This window comes from Chrysemys picta, chromosome 7 (assembly GCF_011386835.1).
Source record: "Chrysemys picta bellii isolate R12L10 chromosome 7, ASM1138683v2, whole genome shotgun sequence".
In the NCBI taxonomy this organism is placed as follows: domain Eukaryota; kingdom Metazoa; phylum Chordata; order Testudines; family Emydidae; genus Chrysemys; species Chrysemys picta.
Genome location: NC_088797.1, coordinates 106,923,694 through 106,944,430, shown reverse-complemented (window position 1 = coordinate 106,944,430; position 20,737 = coordinate 106,923,694). Strand labels below are relative to the sequence as shown.

The following is a 20,737-nucleotide window of genomic DNA, read 5'->3' as shown; positions in this document are numbered from 1 at the left end:
TTGCAATGGTGCTGGCAACATAAAAATGTTCTAGTATAGACAAGGCCTCAGAATGCAACAAACTTTCATCCTAGCCACTGGAATGCCCAAGTTGGTCATTACCTAAACAAAGTATCTTTGTCTAAGTTAAGTCTGTGGTTCTTCTCTTGCACTTAGAAAGAAATGTGTCAGGTCTAGGTTAATGTTTGCCTTAAAAATTGCATTAACAGAACCTTAGTCATCCCATTGCCACATGCACAGCACCCCCATACTGTTTCATGGTTGTCCTAGTAAAAATGCTCCGGTGCTGGAAATCTAGGTCTTGCCATTCTTACTGGCTGACACATTCTCACTGAGAAGCCATTTTCTTGTCTTTGCAGGAATGGTGTGTAACAATCTTTGAATTTCAGAAGGCTTTTCCTTCCCAATAAGCCTAGATGGCATAGATTTCACAGCAATACCCCTTGGAAATATGAGAAAATGAAATATTTTTTATCTCTTACCTTATCAACATAGTTTGCAATTTCTATCAGCCTCTGCTTAACTTTTTCCACATCCTTTCCCTGTCTCTGAAACTTAGAATGTAAAAGAGTAATGCATAATCAGCAATAGTATCGTCACAATTGCCTGCAAAAATCACCTACCACTGGCAGACTGACATTAACATTTGGGGTTTAAATGCATAAAAGGCCAAAGACCCATTGACTTCCGCGGGACTAGGATTTGGCTCAAAATGGCACAAAATTTGGCACAAATTGGATGAAGGGATTTTGTTTTCAGAAAAGATTCTAAAATCCCTTACACTCCTATGCAGAATCTCCCGAGGATTGTTTTTATTGCACAAATGGAAAGGTTCTTCTTTTAACGGTCTCTGCTATTGCGAGAAAGTGATGTTTGCTGTTTAACCAGCAGTGTTCAAGAAGTGGAGTCTGTCACATTTTGAAAGAAAAAATGTAAATTGGAAAATAGTTCGTACCAAGATTTCACATCTTTGGTTTCACTCCAGCCCGTTGAGATATTTTTGACAATCTGTCTCTTTTACTTGTTTTGAAACCCACTTTGCAAACTCTGCATACAGTCTTGCTTAATTCAGCATAATTGCCAAACTACAAGAACCAACAACACTGAATTATGCTGTTTACTCTAGACAGTGATGGTCTCCAGAGGTCAGAGTTAAATAGTGCATTGGGGGCTCAACCACCTCACTGGGTCATGGCCAGTGAATACTTACAGGCATCCATTTAAATTACTGAAAGAGGTCCCAGATGTTTGTGAGCACTAAATTCCTTCCAAAGTGTTGCAAGGAACATTTTAGCCTTGGAACAAATACTTGTCACCCTTACACTGTTTTTAAATAGTCCTTTCTGTTACTGTAGCCCTATTTAGATGACAAATGTTGTTTTAGCAATGCACAGTATTGTTCTCTTAAGCACAATTGTTTGCAGCACCATGAAAACTGAACTAAACAATGACCTTCCCTCCAATACTCCCTCTACTAACTGCATCTTCTCTTTAAAACTTTCTTACCTCTCGATTATCTGCAACAATAACAAGCTCCACATATTTTGTTATCTTCAGAGTCTCCCTCTTGTGCTGCCAAAACAAATATAAATAGAAATCTGTTTTTGCATCAAATAACCCTGAAGACCTGAGTATCAGCTCTCACTCACCCCAGCAAAGACATTGTCAAAGAGAGTAAAAATTTCCTTCTCAAGCTTCACACCACTCAATTCTTGGTCTCTTTTCTCCTCCTTACATAACCCTCTCCCTCTTCAATCAGAGGAGAGGATGTTTACATGGCACTCATCTAATCATCAAGAAAGCTGGGCAGTACAGGTAGGCAAATGGCCTTTCTGTAATTTGTAACCTTCCACCTTGCTCTATTTGAAATGGTCAGGTGCCCCTTGCACGATGAAAATCTTTTTTGGTGGAAAGACCTCAGTTGTTTCTTGCAATACTTTCAGAGAAGCACTATGGTAACAGCTTGTAATATTTCACATAATGGTCAACTGACCACTTAGCACAAAATCGAGATGTTGAGAACAAAATTAGTCAAGGGACCAAACGACATAAGGAGAAGAAATTCTTGAATTATCTGTACACCAATTCTAAGAGCCTGGGTAACAAACAAGAGGAATTGGAATTGCTCATTTATCAGCATAAATTTGATCTGGTGGGTATTACTGAAACTTGGTGGGATGGTTCACACAACTGGAATATTAAAGTCAATGGTTTTAACCTATTTAGTAAGGCTTGAGTGAGGAAAGGGAGCGGGAATGGCACTCTGTGTTAAAAATGACATTACCTGTTTCCAAGTCATTGATAACTCAGAAGAAAATGAGCTTGAATGGTTATGGATCAATGTCCTAACAAATAAGGCACAAGATGGGGTACAAGTTGGTGCTTGCTCAAGTCCGGCTCCAGGCACCAGCGCAGCAAGCAGGTGCTTGGGGCGGCCAACGGAAAGGTCCAGCTCTTCGGTGGCAATTCTGCAGAAGAACGAAGTGGCGCGGTGGAGCCACCGAAGTGCCGCCGATCAGTGTTTCTGCCGCCCCACCCCCGGCCGCTTGGGGTGGCAGAAACACTGGAGCCGGCCCTGTGCCTGCTATAGACCACCAAATCACAGGAACAGGATGACCGCCTTCTTACACAGCTATCTATAATGTGTAAGGAAAAAGAACTGAGCGATCATAAGGGACTTCAATTTGAGTGACATATGCTGGAGGTCTTATGCTGCTGGCACTAAAACACCCTTGGAATTTCAAAACTTTAGAGATGACAATTTCCTAACTCAAAAAGTGTTGCAGTCAGCATGGGGAAATTCTATATTAAACCTTGTCCTAACAGATAAAGAGGAACTGACAACAGAACTAAAAATCAATAGTAGCTTAGATACATGTGATCATAACTTGAACACATTTATAATGTGCAAGCAGAATAAAGTCCAGACCAGTGATATATATGCTTGGTGCTTTAATAGAGCCAATTTCACAAAGCTGAAAATATTTATGAGCCAAATCAGTTGCCCCAAAAAGCCACAATCCCACAGCTGAGCAAGAAGACTATACTGGTTAAAAAGCCAACTTGGTTTAGATGGAAAGTGAAGGCAGCTGTATAAAATAAAATATAACAAAAGGTAGAAAGGAGAAGGTGATAGTAAAGAATTTAAATCAGAAGTTAGGAATTGTAGAAAACTAATAAGAGAAGTCAAGGGAAGCAAGCAGAAATTATGGCCTGTAGAGTTAAGGACAATAAGAGGGAGTTTGTTAAATATAATAGGAACAAAAAGAATTCTGACAATGGTATTGGTCCATTACAAGATGGAAATGGTAGAATTATCAATAATACTGCAGAAAAGACAGAAGTGTTCACTAAATGTTTCTGTTCTGTATTTGGGGAAAAAAGAGATGATGCAGTCTCATCATATTGTGATAACACACTTCCCATTCCATTAGTATATAGGACGTTAAACAGAAGCTACTAAAGTTAGACATTTTTAAATCACGAAGTCCAGATAACTTGCATTCAAGCATTTTAAGACAGCAGGCCAAACAACTTGCTGGATTGTTAATGTTGATTTTCAATAAATCTTGGAGGACTGAGGAAGTTCCGGAAGACTGGAAAAAAGCTAACGTTGTGCCAGTGTTTAAAAAGGGTAAACAGGATGAGCTGGGTAATTACAGCCTTATCAACCTGACATCGATCCCAGGCAAGATAATGGAGCAGCTGATATGGGACTCGATTAATAAAGAACTAAAGGAGAGTAACATAATTAATACAAATCGGGTTTATGGAAAATAAATCATGTCAAATTAATCTTATTTTTTTATGAGATTACAAGTTTGGCTGATAAAGGTAATAGTGTTGCTGTAATATATTTAGACTCCTGTAAGTTGTTTGTCTTGATACCATGCAATGTTTTGATTAAAAAACTAGAATGATATAAAATTAACATAGCACACATTAAATGGATTAAAAACTGGCTAACTGATAGGTCTCAAAATGTAGCTGTAAATGGGAAATAGGTTCTTGGCCCTACACTATTTAACATCTTTATCAATAATCTAGGAGAAAACATAAAATCATCCCTGATAAATTTTGCAGAAAACACAAAAATTGGGGTAGTGGTAAATAATGAAGAGGATAGGTCACCTATCTGGATCGCTTGGTAAACTGGGTGCAAGCAAACGATATGCATTTTAATATGGCAAAATGTAAATTTATACATCTGGTAACAAATAATGTAGGTCATACTTACAGGATGGGGGTGTGATATTATATGATTAAAATAGGACCACGTAGATCATTGTTGCTACCACTGTTATAAAATTGCAACACATCTTATACAAAAAAGTATGTCATGTAACATATGAATGGAAAAGTTATGATTTGCTGAATATGATTATCCTGTTTATATGTGTATATCATCTTTGTATCTGAAGTTATGAATACTGACTATGTACCAATATTTCAAATGTGTTTGCTCCTGGGGTGACTCCCACCAGGTAGTTTATATCCAGTCTAGCCAGCAGATTGTGAATGGATCATTCAAGTTGCTGACCCATTAATGAGCACAATGGGTCACAGAAGAAGCTCATTCCCGCTCAGTGGGTCTTCCTGTGGACGTTTTAGCCAAAATATGGGTAATGACTGCTTCTATGACTCATCGAAGCATGCAAGGGCATGTGACACTGGACTCAATCTTGTGCCTGTACTTTTCCACAAACTGGGCTGGGGGCTTTGCATGGGACAATGAGTTTCCCTCCACATGGGAGGGAACTATAAAAAAGCCTGGAAAGAGCCATTTTGCCTCTTTCCTGCTCTGATCTCTGGACTATGGACCTATACTAACGGGAGCATCTAACCAAGGGACTGAGGACCTTCCAAGCTTTTGGATGTTACCAGAGACATTATAAGCCAGCAGTTTATTCCATCATTGCTTCAAACCTGCTACAAGAACTTTGCACTTATTATATGTATTTAATTTCCTTTGACCAACTCTCACCTCTTTCTTTTCTCTTATAAATAAACCTTTAGATATTAGATACTAAAGGATTGGCAACAGCATGATTATTGGGTAAGATCTGAGTTATATATTGACCTGGGTATGTGGCTAGTCCTTTGGGATCAGTGGAACCCTTTCGTTGATGAAACTGGTTTTAAATAACCACTCATCATTAAGTCTAGCATCTGGGTCTTGAAACAAGAATTATGATACCTAAAGAGACTGCATTTCTGACTTCTTGTTAGCCAATGTGGTGAGACAGAAGTTTACTTTTGTTACTGCTATGGTATATCTTAAGGAAGAATAACCACCAGTTTGGGGCGAGTCTGCTCCACTTCTCAGCAGTTTGTCCTGAATCTAGTATTCTCAGTTGTGACCCACTGAGGCACGGTGACAGGGGAACTTTATGCTAGGAAGCAGGAACTCTAAAAAAGATTTGGGGGTCCTGGTGGATAATTGGTTGAACATGAGCTCTCAGTGTGATGCTGTGGACAAAAGAGCTAATGAGATCCTGGGATGCATAAACAGAGGAATCTTGAGTAGGAAGAAAGAAGTTATTTTATTTCTGTATTTGGCACCAGTGCAACCACTGCTGGAATACTGTGTCCAGTTCTGGTTTTCACAATTCAAGAAGGATGTAGACAAATTGGAGAGGGTTCAGAGAAGAGCCATGATAAAGATTAAAGCATTAGAAAATGGGCTTTATAGTGCTAGTCTCAAGGCGTTCAATTTATTTAGCTTAACAAAGAGACGGGTATGGTGTGAAGTTATTACAGTCTATAATGGCTCTTCGATCTGGCAGAGAAAGGTGTAACATGATCCGATGGCTGGAAGTTGAAGCTAGACAAATTCAGAGTGGAAATAAGGCATATTTTTTTTAACAGTAAGGATAATTAACCATTGGAATAATTTGCAAAGGTCTATGGTGAATTCTCAGTCACTGGCGATTTTAAAATGAAAATTGAATATTTTTCTAAAAGATCTGCTCTAGGAATTATTTTGGGATGTTCTATGGCTTGTGTGCTCCAGGAGGTCAGATAAGATGATTACAGTGGTCGTTTCTGGCCTTAAAGCCTATGAATCTATGACCACTTAGAAACACCAGTGAGGAGGAAATGAGGAGTGAACTAGGGGAGATATGAAGAGGGAATCAGTGAATGACATAAATATGGGAAGCTACAAAGGAACATGAACTACAGGAAAAAATGGGTGAGTGGAAGTGATGGATGGAGAAGAAAGGTTGTTGAGGCGAAACTGGGAAGGGGAGTAAGATTAGGTCTGGACAGACTCAGGGAGAAGGGAGATAATGGGAAAGGGAAAAGAAAGGTAAGCAAAACTGGATGGAGATAAGGATTGTGAAAGAAAACACAGAAATACAAGCTTCATCCTGGAGGTTGCAAATGTTACTAACTTCATCAATGTTACTAAATTCATCAATTTTTGGTGTCCCACAAAGAGACTTAGAGGAGGAGGATGAAAAATTACTGGCAATTGTACTCTTAATAATCCTATAACTCTGAAGTGTTACATGTTTTATTATAAGCAGATTTTATATTTATTCATTCTGTATAACATTTAAACCACAGTATCTATATAATAATCAAACTACAGGCAGAGCAAATGCTCTGAACTGGCTGGGCTGGAGAAATCTATGGCTTAGTGCACCATTTGTGTGAAGTCTGGGGATTCGCATGATTAAGCATCTTGATTTACCTTCCTTTTAAAATCTCTATCCACAAATACTGGGCATGGGTGAAACGCTACATTACTGAAATAATCAAATGACTACATGTTCCTATGTGTGGCAGAGTGGGTTTCTCTGCCACTGTAGTTTTTAATAGATGTCTGAAACTTATTCTGAGCTGTTGTTCAGAAAACTGCAGATTTGCAAGATGCTTTGGTTTTCCCCAAAGCTAATATTAAAACCATAGATGACAGCATATATGTAAACATGTGAGAAATGCTTGGGCATGCCAATCAATTTAAGCCATCCCAAAGTAAAACTGCTTGGAATGGGGAAGATTTAGAAATTGAACAGTTTACTGGAGAGGCCTAATCATATGAGCCTGTGGTGACTTATTAGTGTATTGAATCTATTCCTGTGACTTGGCCAGAGGCTGTGTGTGTTCCTCAGATACAATATTTATTTATAAAAAGTACTTAATTATCACTTCTTTCAGCTTGTCTTCTGAAACTAATTGCATTGTGGTGCAATCTATGTCCTGACTTACCCATACTTACAGCATTAGAAAAAGATGCAGCAACCTATCTACAGCAAATGTATATGTATTTAGAGAAAAAGAAATTTGGTAATGTACTGTTTAATGTTCCTGCAAGGCAAATGAATTTGTTCCAGTACATAAATAACATCCCTTGATGCCATTTAAACTGTTTTCCTTAACACTGAACTTAACATAAAGACTAAATGAACTAGGTAGGCAATGTGACTATAAACACTAATATTTCCTATTTAATAAAAACTGTGCGCAGATTTGTGCTACTATGTTACTCTTGAACATCTCAAACATTCCCTTCTACAAACCCAGTCCAAGATGCACGTGAATTTGTGGCAGTATTTTTTCCATCTGGTTTGAAAGTCATTTATTTTATACAATTTCCATTAGCTAGATGCATTGCAAGTCAAGTACATTTTCTCCTACATGAAAACAATTACAAATGATATATCCCTGGAATAAAATGCTGAGAACATGTTCTGTGTGCATAAGATACTTTCCTATTACAATATAAAGGTTTGTTTAAATTTCAACATGTATTATTAGGAAAGTAACATGACTATAATGTTCTCCTTTCCTCCTTGGGTGGGCCAACAGCTATTCTAGACATTGTCAACTCCTTTCTTTAAGACTGAATTGCAAGTGGCACAGGAATCAAAATATATTACCAGAATTTGTAATCTGCCTACAATTCTGCATCACCTCATTAATGAAAACAGGGAGGAATTAAAATACGAGCAAGAAAAATGATTAAAGGCCTTGATTTAGCAAAGCACTTAAGCACATGTTTAACTTCAAACACATGCTTATGTTCCATTGTCTTTAAGAGAACTTACCATGTGGTTAAATGCTTTGATGAATAGAAGCCTAAGAAACCGGAGCGATTAACTCATGGACAAAGTGTAAAAGAACTAAACAAGTATCGATTGTCAAAGCAGTAAGACTCAGATTGTGAGTGGCCCCTGCGCAGGGCTGGAAGCTACCCAGGGCTCACTCACAATCTGAGGAGCATAAGGCCTGCTTGCTCCTGCTATTCCCCAGGGAGCAGGATGTTGAAGGCAGGGTTGTGACTGCATCCCTTCCCTCTACATCAGTCAATGGAGCAGGGCTGGCATACCACAGGGAACATTCTGCCTAATGCAAGGAACAAACTGTGCTCCTCCTGTGCACAAGGAGCAGCAGCAAGAGAGAGTGCACCCTTGGCAAGGCACAATTTCCCCAATGTTCCTCCTTGGAAAAAGCCATATTTTGACCTAAGTATGGCAGGAGAAGTGATAGCCTCCTAAACCCCTGTTTTTCAATCTGTGGGCTGCAGATCCCTGGGCGTCCGCAGACTATATCTAAGATTTCCAAAGGGGTATTCACCTTCATTCGAAATGTTTAGGCGTCTGCAAATGAAAAGAGGTTGAAAACCACTGTCCTACACCGTATGTCTAGGTAGATCCAGAGAGGTATAATACCAGAAGTCATATGTTGAACTTTAGAAATGGGAAAATCTCTCTACACTGGAATCGCAATCCCCAGAGAAATGGCAGAAACTCCATTTGCTGGGCTGTTTAGAACTAGGTTGGGCTAACCATCTGATATTGTAGTGTATGGAACCATGGAGCAACAGCAAAGAAGAGAGAATTTAGCAGGGTCTTTTCCAATCATCTCTATTTTACTTGATTTCATGATGGTCACCACCTCAAGGTGAAATCTTGGCCCCACTCAATGGAGCCTCAATTTCACCATCCATGCATTACTTTAAATGATACACATGTAGTGCAGCAATTAATTTTGATCTGGATATTTCACCAATTTCTGGAAATTAGCATAAGGAGATAACCAACAATCCAGAAACATAAAACTATCTTTCCACCTACCCTGCTGGTGAATGCTTGAGAAGACTGTGGTGTGTCATCAATAGTGATGCCAGAGACGTTGAATTGGTTGCCACAAGATCCGGAGGCTATTTTCAGGTTCTCGGCTTGGTAGATCTTGTGTTCACTTGTAGCATTTTCCAATGGCTCCAGAATGTAGGTTTTATTTTCAAATAAAATAAGTCCCCTGTTTATAAAAGATCAGAAAATGACACATTGCTTTTAAGTGCTGATGTGTGTTTGCTTTCAGCCAACCTACAGGTTTTAATAATGATGATGAAATATGAAAACTGATTTATAACATCAAAACCTACTGGGGTCTGAGACACCAGTGATGTATGTGTCGTCTAGGCATACCGTACTTTACAAGAAGTAAAGGCAGAGAGAAAATATTCCTCCTCTGAAATATTGTGCTGTAGAGCAAAATTACATTTGTTTGATGTGTTTTCCATTCTTCCCGTGATGCATTACCACTGCGGAAAGGAGTTACAATGCATCTGCATTGTATCTGGCAAATATTAACGAACAAGAATGTAGTGAAATACTTTTATAAGAAAAAATACAGAATTCATTATGATCAGCAATATGTATTATAACTTTTAAAGTGAATGCTGCTGCAAGCAGCAAATCTGCCAGTTCAAAGATGAACCTCAGTATCAAAATGAGTTATCGGATACTGTATCATAGGAAATTATAATGGAGCCCAGATGCAATAACCACTGGATTTCTGTTTAATACAATCAACTCCAAGAATAATAATATGTGCTGCAATTTTATCTGCCACCTAAGGATCTCAAAGTGTTTTACAAACATTAATAAAGTAACCCTTGCTAAACACCTGAAAGCTACTGTATGTAATGGAGAGATAGTGGCTCAGAAAACAAGTAACTTGATGAAAGTCCCACAGGTAGTCTGTGGAAGAGCCTGGAACAGAACCCGGAACAGAACCCATATTTCCTGGCTTCCAGTCCTGTGCCCTGGCCAGAAAACCACTCTCCTTTTACACTTCTTACAGCTCACATTAAAAGGGTTATTACATTGGATACTGTCCTGCCACATTCACTGCAACAGTACAGCAAATTCCCTTTACCTAGGGGAACCCCCACTGGTGTCAGAGCGCTACCATAGAGCTCTTACACCACCTCCAACTTACTCCCCGCCGCATAGGGAGTGTGACCAGAGTGTGCCAATGCCCCAGCAATCCCTAGTTGCTGGACCAGCCCCTCAGGGGCTAATGGTGGCTAGCATAAAGTACAATAGACTCATACTATGATAATATCATTTGAACTGATAGTCAAAGCTCCCATGTAAGGTTGTACCACAGAATCAAAAGGTTGCTCTAATTTATATCATGGACCAGACTGGCATGAAACTGGCACAGACAGGCATAAAGATGGTTTAGAAGCCAGGACTCCAGCTCCTAGGTGGAAGTTAAAGTAGGAAGAGAGAGTATGACATTTAGCTATTTTTCATATTGGATGGTATTGCAAAGTGCTTTACAATGAGTTGCATCCTTAGTGCAGTGACTACATAACGGTAAGCAGAGGATTAAAAACCAATTGAATTCTCTGAAACAGTGAACACAAAGCTTTGGCTATTTGAACCTGCTCTTATTGAGAAAGGTGATGCTAGGCAGGGCACTAGAGATAGTTTCTTCCTTTCTCAGGCCCCTTTGCTAATTAAGGGTTACAGTAGGGGAAAACCTGTCAGGCAGTATCAAAAGGCAGGAGAGAGATTGTTGAAGAGTTACAGCACATGACATCAGGAGATCAGGTTTTACTGGGTTACAGTGTAACAAAAGCAAATCAGCTCTCCACAGCTGTTTCTCCTTCTGTAAAATGGGGATAACATTTACCTATCTAACAAGGCTGTTGTGAGGCTTAATAGATTAGAACCTCAGCTGAAAAGCACTACAAAAATGCATAGCATAATTAATTTTTACCATATCTGTAAAATAAGGAGTTTTAATCCCTGAACACTGGCAAAATTAAAGCAGAAGTAATTGCATTCTGCTTGCCTAAAATTCCTGTGAACGCTGGAACTGACTATGACATTCTTCTTTAATTCCTGACCTAACCTGCTGTGTACTGTCCAAGTATGCTGTGAAACAGCTGTCATTTTTTCAGCACAGAGCTGGCTTCATTTCAGTGGTGTGTCTTCCTTGTGCATATGAAGTGTATACTCTTCATACGTCTGTGCTTGTGATAAAGGTGCTCCGTAAGTATAAGATATTATACTTATTGTTATGGCAGGATGGATCTCTGCATGCTTCCTGGGGCAGTGAGTGAAAAGTGTCCCAGAAGACTGATAACACTATAAATGCGGATTTTAAGAAATAATAATAATAAAAACCAGAATTATTAGGAAAAAAGCAATCCATCTGAAATTAAAAGAAAAAAGGAAGTAAATCAAAGCCCATGCCTCATAACCAATTAAATAAAATTTGGTGCCAAGCTGACAGTACAGTTTTAGGATAAAACAACTGCAAGTGTGGTTCAGCCTGGTCAACCAAGGTTCATTTCTGTTATCGCTAATGATCTTTACTTTGAGGATGAAGATTGGGTTTTTCACCATATTAAAAAGTCTAAGTAATATCCTCCACAAGAAGATCTTTACGAGAGAGAGGCATAATTTACTGCTCTGAACAAAACCAGGGTCCAATAAATCCTTCATTTGCCACTCCCTCGGTAGCCTTTGGCAAGTCACTTGAGGCTCATATTTACCCACCGCACAGGCATGTTTTGTGGACTGTTAAACCTTTACAAAAACATTTTGAAGATTAAAAGCATCAGATATGGGTATTAAATTTCTACAGCAACCCATATAGCTGAGGCTGAGATGCACTGTTTTGGAGCATTTATAATTCAGTGATAACCATTTCCTCCAAGAGCTTTACACCTAGTGTATAATAGCTAAAACTGAGGGGAAGTGTTTTCACTAGCTTAAAAAGAGAAGGACTAAGACCGAAAAGTCCAAATTAGGAGTAATGTGGGAAGGGACAGAGAACAAGCAAGGTCTAAGAGAGGAGAAGAAGTGGCATAATTTTAGTGTGGTATTTCCTGACTTTAGTAAATTTAAACATCAAAACCTTAATGAGCCACTGATATTGGATTTTTTCATTAAATATTATATTACTTTCATTCATGTGCCAAAATGGAACAGTGCAAATGTACACTAGGATGAAGAACTGTAACTCCTCACTTAAAGTTGTCCTGGTTAATGTTGTTTCGTTGTTACATTGCTGATCAATTAGGGAACGTGCTCGTTTAAAGTTGTGCAATGCTCCCTTATAACGTTGTTTGGACCAGCAGCCCCCCTATCAGCCCCCCTATCAGCTCCCTGCTCCCCTAAGTTCCCTGTGCAGCAGCTGTCTGCAGCTCAGCTGTCCCTCCCCGCACTGCCATGTGCTGCTCCTGCCCTCTGCCTTGGAGCTGCTCCCCGAGATTTCTGCTTGCTGTGCAGGGGGGAGGAGAGGAAGAGGGGGGCTAATGTCAGGGTGTCCCCCTCCCCCTGCTCCTGCACCCCGCTTACCCCATCTTCCATAGAGCAGGGGGACACACCAGGGCTCAGGACGGAGGGAGCTTGCAGCAGCTGCAGTCTCAGCAAGCTGATCTAATTAACAAGGCAGTGTACTTAAAGGGGAAATGCGCATATCTCCCTCCATTCCTGCTGCCTTGTAGAATGAGAGAGTTAACCCTGGAGGTCTCAGCCAATTGCTAGTTCATCATTTAGCAGTAAGAGAAATATCCCACCCTCTGACTCCTCCACCTCAACCAAGCTTCACAATCATCATCACTGTGTACCAGTATTAAATTGTTTGTTTAAAACTTATATTGTGTGTGTGCATATATATATAACAGGGGTCGGCAACCTTTCAGAAGTGGTGTGCCGAGTCTTCATTTATTCACTCTATTTTAAGGTTTCACGTGCCAGTAATACATTTTAATGTTTTTAGAAGGTCTCTTTCTATAAATCTATAATATATAACTAAACTATTGTTGTATGTAAAGTAAATAAAGTTTTAAAAATGTTTAAGAAGCTTCATTTAAAATTAAATTAAAATGCAGAGCCCCCCGGACCGGTGGCCAGGACCCGGGCAGAGTGAGTGCCACTGAAAATCAGCTCGCATGCTGCCTTCGACATGCGTGCCATAGGTTGCCTACCCCGATATATAATATAGTCTTTTGTCTGGTGAAAAAAATTTCCCTGGAACCAAACCCCCTTATTTACATTAATTCTTATGGGGAAATTGGATTCGCTTACCATCGTTTTGCTTAAAGTCGCATTTTTCAGGAACATAACTACAACGTTAAGTGAGGAGTTACTGTATAAAAGGCCTGAGACAAATTAACTAACCATTATGAGTCACTGGGAAACTTCTGTACAGTGTAACTCAAATGAATAGTTCTCCACTTTTGTTTAGTCTTTTAAGTCACCCACAGAAAAGGCTGAGGTTGGGAAACTTGGGCAACATTCCCTTTGCTCCCATAATTGGCAACTCTATAACACAATTAATTAAATAATGGTTGTAGCCTCTCTCTGGTGTAACTAATCATTTAACTCTGACAGCTGCTAGAGACAACAATGGAAGCAGAATTCCATGCTTCGTTGTTTGAGATGGGCAATTCTGACATTTTTACAGCATTGACAGCTGCACAACACTAAATACTACACCACATTTAGGTGTTGTTTCTTAAACTATACAGATTACTAAAAGTAAGATAATACATGTTATATTTTGTATTTAAACTCACACAAAGTCCTTATTTGTACGATACAATTAGTTAAAAACCTCTCACTTCTCCATCAGCATCATGATCACAGAGGTTTATCGAAGAAATTGCTCACGTTGTACAATGAACAAGTTGCAAGTGGTAGTATCATTACTACAGCTTCCCCAATGTATTATTTTGTAATCTCAACCATTGTCCAAAGTCACTCAATAACCACTATTTCCCTTCCATTGTATTTTCCCAGGAGCAGGAAATGTGGATGCAAGTGAAGAGAAGACACCTAATTGAGTGACTAATCTCATTCTCCAACTAAAGTACTGAGACTGGAACCCTTAATTCACTGTGCCGCTGAAACACCCATCTTGAATGAGAATACAACCTTTTAAGAACAGCTCTACCTTTGCATACAGGCCATCATGCTGTACAAAAATCTGCAAATTCAACATAAAGGAAAATATAACTTTCAGTTTAATGTATTGTTATTCTTTGAGTGCTGCCTACAGGATATCAGCACCTGGTTTTGACCATTTGTAATAAGATAATGAATATCAAATATGCATTATCTTGGCTGGCTCTCTGTTTTCTCACTAATTTTCTTTTCCTACAAATGCATTTTTTCCAATAATCAGTGCCAAATACAGCACCTTAAAAATGTAGTTAGCTGAAAACTTCTACATCTTTCCTTCTTTTGGTGGGGCGGGGATGAAAATAATTGTACCTTACAGCCTTTCAGTGTTCAGAATCCGATGCAAATAAAATAAATCCAAAATTACTCTTTTCCTTGCGCATTTTTGTCACAGATTTTTCAAACAGGCTTGATTACTCCCACACTGCTTTTGCCTCTTCCACATGGGTTTCTCCCACTCCTGCATAGTGCACACATTCTCAAAGGCCAAGACAGGATATGGCTCAGCTGGGATGTTCTCTTCCAAAGCAGAACAGCCAACAGTTGGGATTTTCTGCTGAATACCTTTTTGTTTCAAAGAATAAAAACTAGTCAATGCTGCAAGACATTTATTGATTTTACCACCACTGCATTGTATATTACTAGTTTTTACCAAGAACCATTCAAATTTTGGGAAACATCTGGGGAAGAATTATTACTATAGGCCAGTTATCTATATGAATATGAACCCCTCCATAACCTAGCTTCTATTTACCGGAGAGAATGCCTCCTATCCTATGCTCCGGCCCAGCAGTTATGATATAATGGGGTGAGCTGGCTTTTTGCATTTAATCCAGTGCCCACTGAAGTTAATGGAAAGAATTTAATTGACTTCAGTGAGTTTTGTGTCGGGGCCTTTGTATCTAAGTTCAGCCAAGAGTAGTTTTCTCAGTTCACGGTCCTCTCTGGCAGTCCTCTCTCTTGGAGGTCCTTGCTGGCTGCATTTACGACATGATGTTGAATAATAATAATTAAATTATTCAGTTCTTTTCATCTGTAGAGCTTTATAAAGGAGGTCAGTACTTGTACCCCCATTTTACAGATGGGGAAACTGAGGCACAAGGAAGTTATATGACTGCTCAAGATTAGTCACCAACCCAGTGACAAAGATGGGAATAAAACCCAAATCTCCTGCATTCCAGACACATGCTCTATCTTCTAGGCCCCCAGTCCCTTGCTGATGTAAAGTCCATTGATTGCTGTAATCTTTACCCTTGGCCATTTTTAGGTTCCCTCCATTATTTTTCATTTTTCTATTTCTGTCTAGGCTACAGCAATCTTTTTTGTTCCAGAAATTTTATGTTAACTGGGAATTTTCCTGTTTGCTTGGTGGGGTAGCTGTTGGATTTGTCCTGGGTTCTGGACGGTGGTCTGTTTGGAGCTTTATTTTTTATTTTAGGCCCCAGTACTGGTATTACTGTACAGAGCTAGGATGCCAGATAAAATACTGTATAATTTCAATGTTTTGTTCTCCATTTCCCAGACTGCACTAATGCTCATTGATCCATGCCTTACAAATGCAATAAGTACATAACGTACAGAACATGGACCTGAGCAAATATGACAGGAGGAGCCATTAAAGGATTCTAGTGACATTGTGTAACATGAGTGCTCAATTTTGGTTGGAGTTCTTTAACCTGTCCTTTGAGATTGTAAATAGTTAATGGCCAGCTCCTGTGCCCAGTGAAGCCTGTGGGAATTTTGCCATTGACTCTAATGGAAACAGAATTGGACAATGAATTTGCCAGGTACTTTGAAAATGGAAAGGGGCACCTATTGTCTTTGCAGTGTCTTAAGATCTGTGTACAGTTACAGCGGCATGCAGAGTACAGACACTGCACGCCTCTCTAGCACAGGTATAAACACCAGTGTAGACAGTGAGGCACTGCTTAGGTGAGTAGAGCTGACATGCCAGAACCCTTAGGCTATATACCCTACATGGCTTTCTACATGCCCAAGCATGTAGTGCCTCCCACACTTACTCTGCTAAAAATATCAGTGTAGTTTCTTGCTGCCTCCCTGCTGCCAAAATCTTTCTCTGCTGTAGTGAAAGGGTCCAGCAGCAGGGAAAGTCTATGGGCAGCAAAGTGGCAGCAGGGAAAGGCTCTGGAAGTTGCCCACTGCCGGAGCCTTTCACTGCATCAAGGAAAAGCTGTGGTGGGGGACGGAGGGAGGGGGCAGCAGGAAAAGGCTCCAGCAGTGGGCAATTGCCAGAGCCTGTCCTCATTGCCTATCCTGACAGAGCCTTTTACTCCCCTGTGTAGCTACCTGTATCCTACACGCTGCCACAAGTGTAGGCAAGATGTATGTGTTCATAAAAGGTGCCTAAATGACAGCGTTAGAGACTGAAGTATCAAAAAGGGAGAGCTCATAGAACTGATGGGGATCCATCACGGATCTCCTGAGATCTACCAAAGGCTTGTGCTATCTGCACACGGGCCCTGTGCCTCTTCATTTCTCCCCAATCCTTCCAGCTAGTGGTGGGTCATGAAGTTGGACGAAACCTGTGACGGAGCAAGGAGGGAACTGGAAGAAGCTGTACTTGGTGTGAAGGAGTTTGCCTTCCGAAAAGACTCCCTCTTGAATAGCTGAGTGACAGAAGCAAAATTAGGAGCCCCTCGTCACCATAGTACCAGAGCACCTTCCGGTATTGCATTAAATGACATGACTAGCATCTGTCACAGGGGGTACATTCTCTCTCTCATATCCTCACCTCCTCCTCCTATCTCTGTCCTAAAAGCCCCATCACACTTTCTCCATTTCATCTTCCTGCTCAGTAACCTCCATACTCCCACTCCTTCCTACAGTTAAGAAGGGGTTCCTTGGCCCCGTAGTTAACTCCTTCCTATTCTCCTGCCCACAAGAGAAACAATCCCTTGCTCACATCCACAAATAGCAGCAATTTGAGCCCCGTTAGCCTTCACTACTGCATTGACAAGGCAAACAAGGCTCCAGAGGATTGATCCCTCCTCAGTATGGGCAGATCCCCCTCCCCTGTGGAGTGGGAGCGAACACAACGTGGAATTCTCTCTCCATCCCACTGAAAGGAAACTTAAAACATAAAATAACAAATGTAGTTATTAATTGCTGGTTAACTTGCCAAGAACCTCCTGAGGGGAAGTGTAATTAGAGGGAATAACTCCACTTATTTAATACATGACAAAATGAAATGGTCTATTCCATTCCCCCTTCCTTTTTTTAAAAAACAAAACCTAATGCAAAGCCAGTAATATTTCATAAATCAACAGGCTTTTGGAAATCTTAAAATACAAACGGGATTTTTCTTTTCCAGCCTGTCAGCAGAAGAGTGGGCCCTGCCAATATAAACCATTGATGCATACTTGTCTGAGAAATTGTGATACTAAAGGAAAACTTGGCTAGGGCAGCATTATCCGAAGCTATGATATATTATTCTGCTGCATTGCAAGTGGAGAGTTAAGTAAATCAATAAATCTGATACCCATGAATGCAATTAAACATTTGGTTTTAATGAAGCTCAAAGTTATTCTCCTTTCTAAATAAAAACAATAAAAAACCCTATTACCATTGGGAGAAGAATGTATATTTAATTTGCCTTAGTACATGAGAAATGTACTGAAATAGAAGACTGTCTCAGCTGTGTATATTGTGTATTCATTTTGGGTGAAATTCACCCCTATACAGAGGCTCAATGCAAGGCCTATGTATCAGTGAAGTGCCCCTTAAGTCTAGGGAGTTAAGTATTGAGAAGATCTCATGCTGCCCCTCTGCTCAGAGGTGAACTTAACTAATTATGAATATTGTAGCTTCAGTAGTTCATGCTCATTGCCTATCCCCCATGCCCACACATCATCCTGGTTCTGGAAATTGCACTGCCATTAGTTAATGTCTCTCTGTATCTCCTCTGTGTACCTGTTCTCAAAGGTTCATAACTCTGCAGACAAGCTCAGCTGGAAAGAGTCTTCTAAAATGGATTCAGCTCCTTTTCAGTTATACTTGTAAGGGAAAATGTTCTGCCAGCCTCCATTTTATGAGCACTGTGAACCCTCAGGAGTGCAAGCCAATCAGGTAAGTGTGCAGACAATTACACAGCGTGTATGTGCAATTGCGCAAATGTGGAGTTCGCTCAAGTTTTGGATGAGCATGAAATGAAGGCCGTCTGAAAGGAATAAGAAATGTAGCCTTTATTGTGTTGATATGTACTAATTTTCCAAATGTGGAGTCCAATCTACATTATATTGACTTCAGTGAGAATTTTGCCTGAGTAAATAGTCCAAGATTTGACCTACATTGCCTTAAGAGCATTACTTCCTTCCTCTTTGTAACAGTATGGCCTACTGGATGTAGCACAGGACTGGGACTCAAGAGACCATAGTTCTCTATTCCAGGTTCTACCACCAGCCTGCTGGACGAGCCTAGGTAATTCACTTCATCTCTCTGTGCCTCACTGAAGTAATGAAATTTCCCTCCTTTGTACAGAGCTATAAGTTCTACTGATGAAAAGCACAATATAGGAGCTTATTATTACATACATCAGAACTTAAAGCTCTGACTCAAATCAACAACAGAGAGAAATTCAAAGTGACCACTAAAACAATGGCTGTGTTGTTTTCAGGTACTAAAGCATAATAAGCGAGTTCTCATTTAGATACACCCCATATTCCCGTGAACCTGCTTTATGCTAGCAAAATGTCCTTCATCAATCTGAAAATCTATTCCATAGTACAGTACCATGTCCAGAGACTACTGTAACACATAGTTAGGCAGGTTAATCCTTTCACATTGCAAATCAGATTTATCCAGTGTCACTGCTTATTGGTCTGAAATCCTGGTGCTCAGAATTCAAGGATGGAGTTACACAGAGTGATAATAGAATTTAATGTCCTGTACTTGGGAGTCAAGGTACAGTAACTGTGTTATCAGAGAAAGTGTTATGAGCGAGCTTTACCATTAGAATGGCAAGACAGACCAGGGAAGATAGCTAAGGAACTAGAGGAAGAAAAGAGAGGGCAGTTAATATCAATGCCATTTTACTGTGTTATTTTGTAGCACTATATAATAAATAATATAGGGAAACAGTAAAGAGACACTGAAGTCAAACTTGGCCCCAGATTTGGGGTTGATAAGGAGGCTCTTTTAAATACCGTAGGACCTACAGAAATGATTTTACTTTCTATTTGTTGTTGTGCAGTGACTAAAAATTTCATGTATGTATGACTCTGTTGTGCTTATTATTTAGCAAATATGCTGCACCTGGGCACATGGGGTAAGATTTTCAAAGTACATAAGAAACATAGGAGCAAAAGTTCCACGGACTCTCAACGAGACATGCTCCTACATCACTGAGGCACTTTTTAAAATCCCACCTAGGATCTGCTGATCAGTGAGATCTCAACCTGGCTTCCTCTAGTGTATGCACATGTACCTGCATATGCACTTTTCTAGCACTTGCACCTGTGCATTCAGGTAAAGGGGTTTGTGCATGCAAATCTTCTTCAGACGAATAGGTTTTGTGTGTGTATATTCTATACCCTGCATGCAAAAGGATTAGCAGATATATATTACTACTTTAAGGTTGTACAAGCACATGTGGAGGCTGAAAATCATGCCCAGAAGACTCACGTATTCGCTACTAAACTGGAGGGCCTCTTTTCCTGGGAAAGAAAGAAGAGTACTTTCTATAGGATGGCAAAATGACCTTGCCTCATCCAAACCATCACCTCCCAAGTAGTCTGAAAAATCTAATTGGTTTTCTTTTCCGGATGGAAGTGCTGGAAGCACTGATTATCCATCGTTCCTATTTCATGCATTCAATATATACAGCCTCTCTCCTGCCACTCAACTCCTCCTCCACAAAAGAAGTTAAGCAGCATGCAGACAATGGCATGATTACACTCTCCCATAACCTGCATTTTAGGTAGCTATCAGTGTCAATCTAACTCTCTTTATGCCATTGAAGTCCTAAGTGAAGCAAGACATTCTAATGTTATGTCTGAGAGAAAGTATTATAGTGGGAATATGAAAGCGTGTGTGTAGAAGAAAACTGAGTCTTCTTTCTATCTCTATGTGATTCAGTTATCTCTACATCAAACCCCCCTCCACTTGCATGAGAGACATGTGCTTTTCAAATGTTCAGATTTCACTCTATTCCTTATGCAACACAGGATAGGCAATCAAATGCCATATATAAGCTAATAATTTGTCTTAAATGCTTAGCCACGTGGCTGCATTGTATATAGAAGCTTCACCGCTTTCTGAAATGTGTAACCTTCTCTTTTGGGTCAGTTTCATGCCTTTTCATGCATTATCTTGGTCTATGGGAAAGGCACGTGTGTTTCTCCTGTATAGATGGAAAGGTGTCCAAGATGGACTGCTAGTTTCAGATGGAAAGATGACGGCATCCTGAAATTTAAATGAAATAATTATAATAGTTTGCGCTTCCTTTCATCAAGGGATCTCATGGTGCTTCAACTTTAAGGCTCATGCAACACTCATGGGAG

The 20,737-nt window shown here is 39.9% G+C and overlaps 1 protein-coding gene across 5 annotated transcripts in view; it reads right to left on the bottom strand.

The window, feature by feature from the left end:
• The window catches only part of ADAM12 (ADAM metallopeptidase domain 12), a 319,646-nt gene that overhangs the window by 95,198 nt on the left and 203,711 nt on the right, over nt 1-20,737 (bottom strand). For all 5 annotated transcript variants that reach the window (XR_010589306.1, XM_042855394.2, XM_005281905.5 and 2 more), the window contains 3 exons: nt 9,084-9,267; nt 1,507-1,572; nt 483-554 (listed from right to left, as the gene is read on the bottom strand). Coding sequence is in view for 4 of the 5 variants with exons in the window: in XM_042855394.2 (XP_042711328.2) it covers nt 483-554; nt 1,507-1,572; nt 9,084-9,267 (322 nt within the window). In the remaining variant the exon portion in view is untranslated. The remainder of the gene's footprint in view (nt 1-482; nt 555-1,506; nt 1,573-9,083; nt 9,268-20,737) is intronic.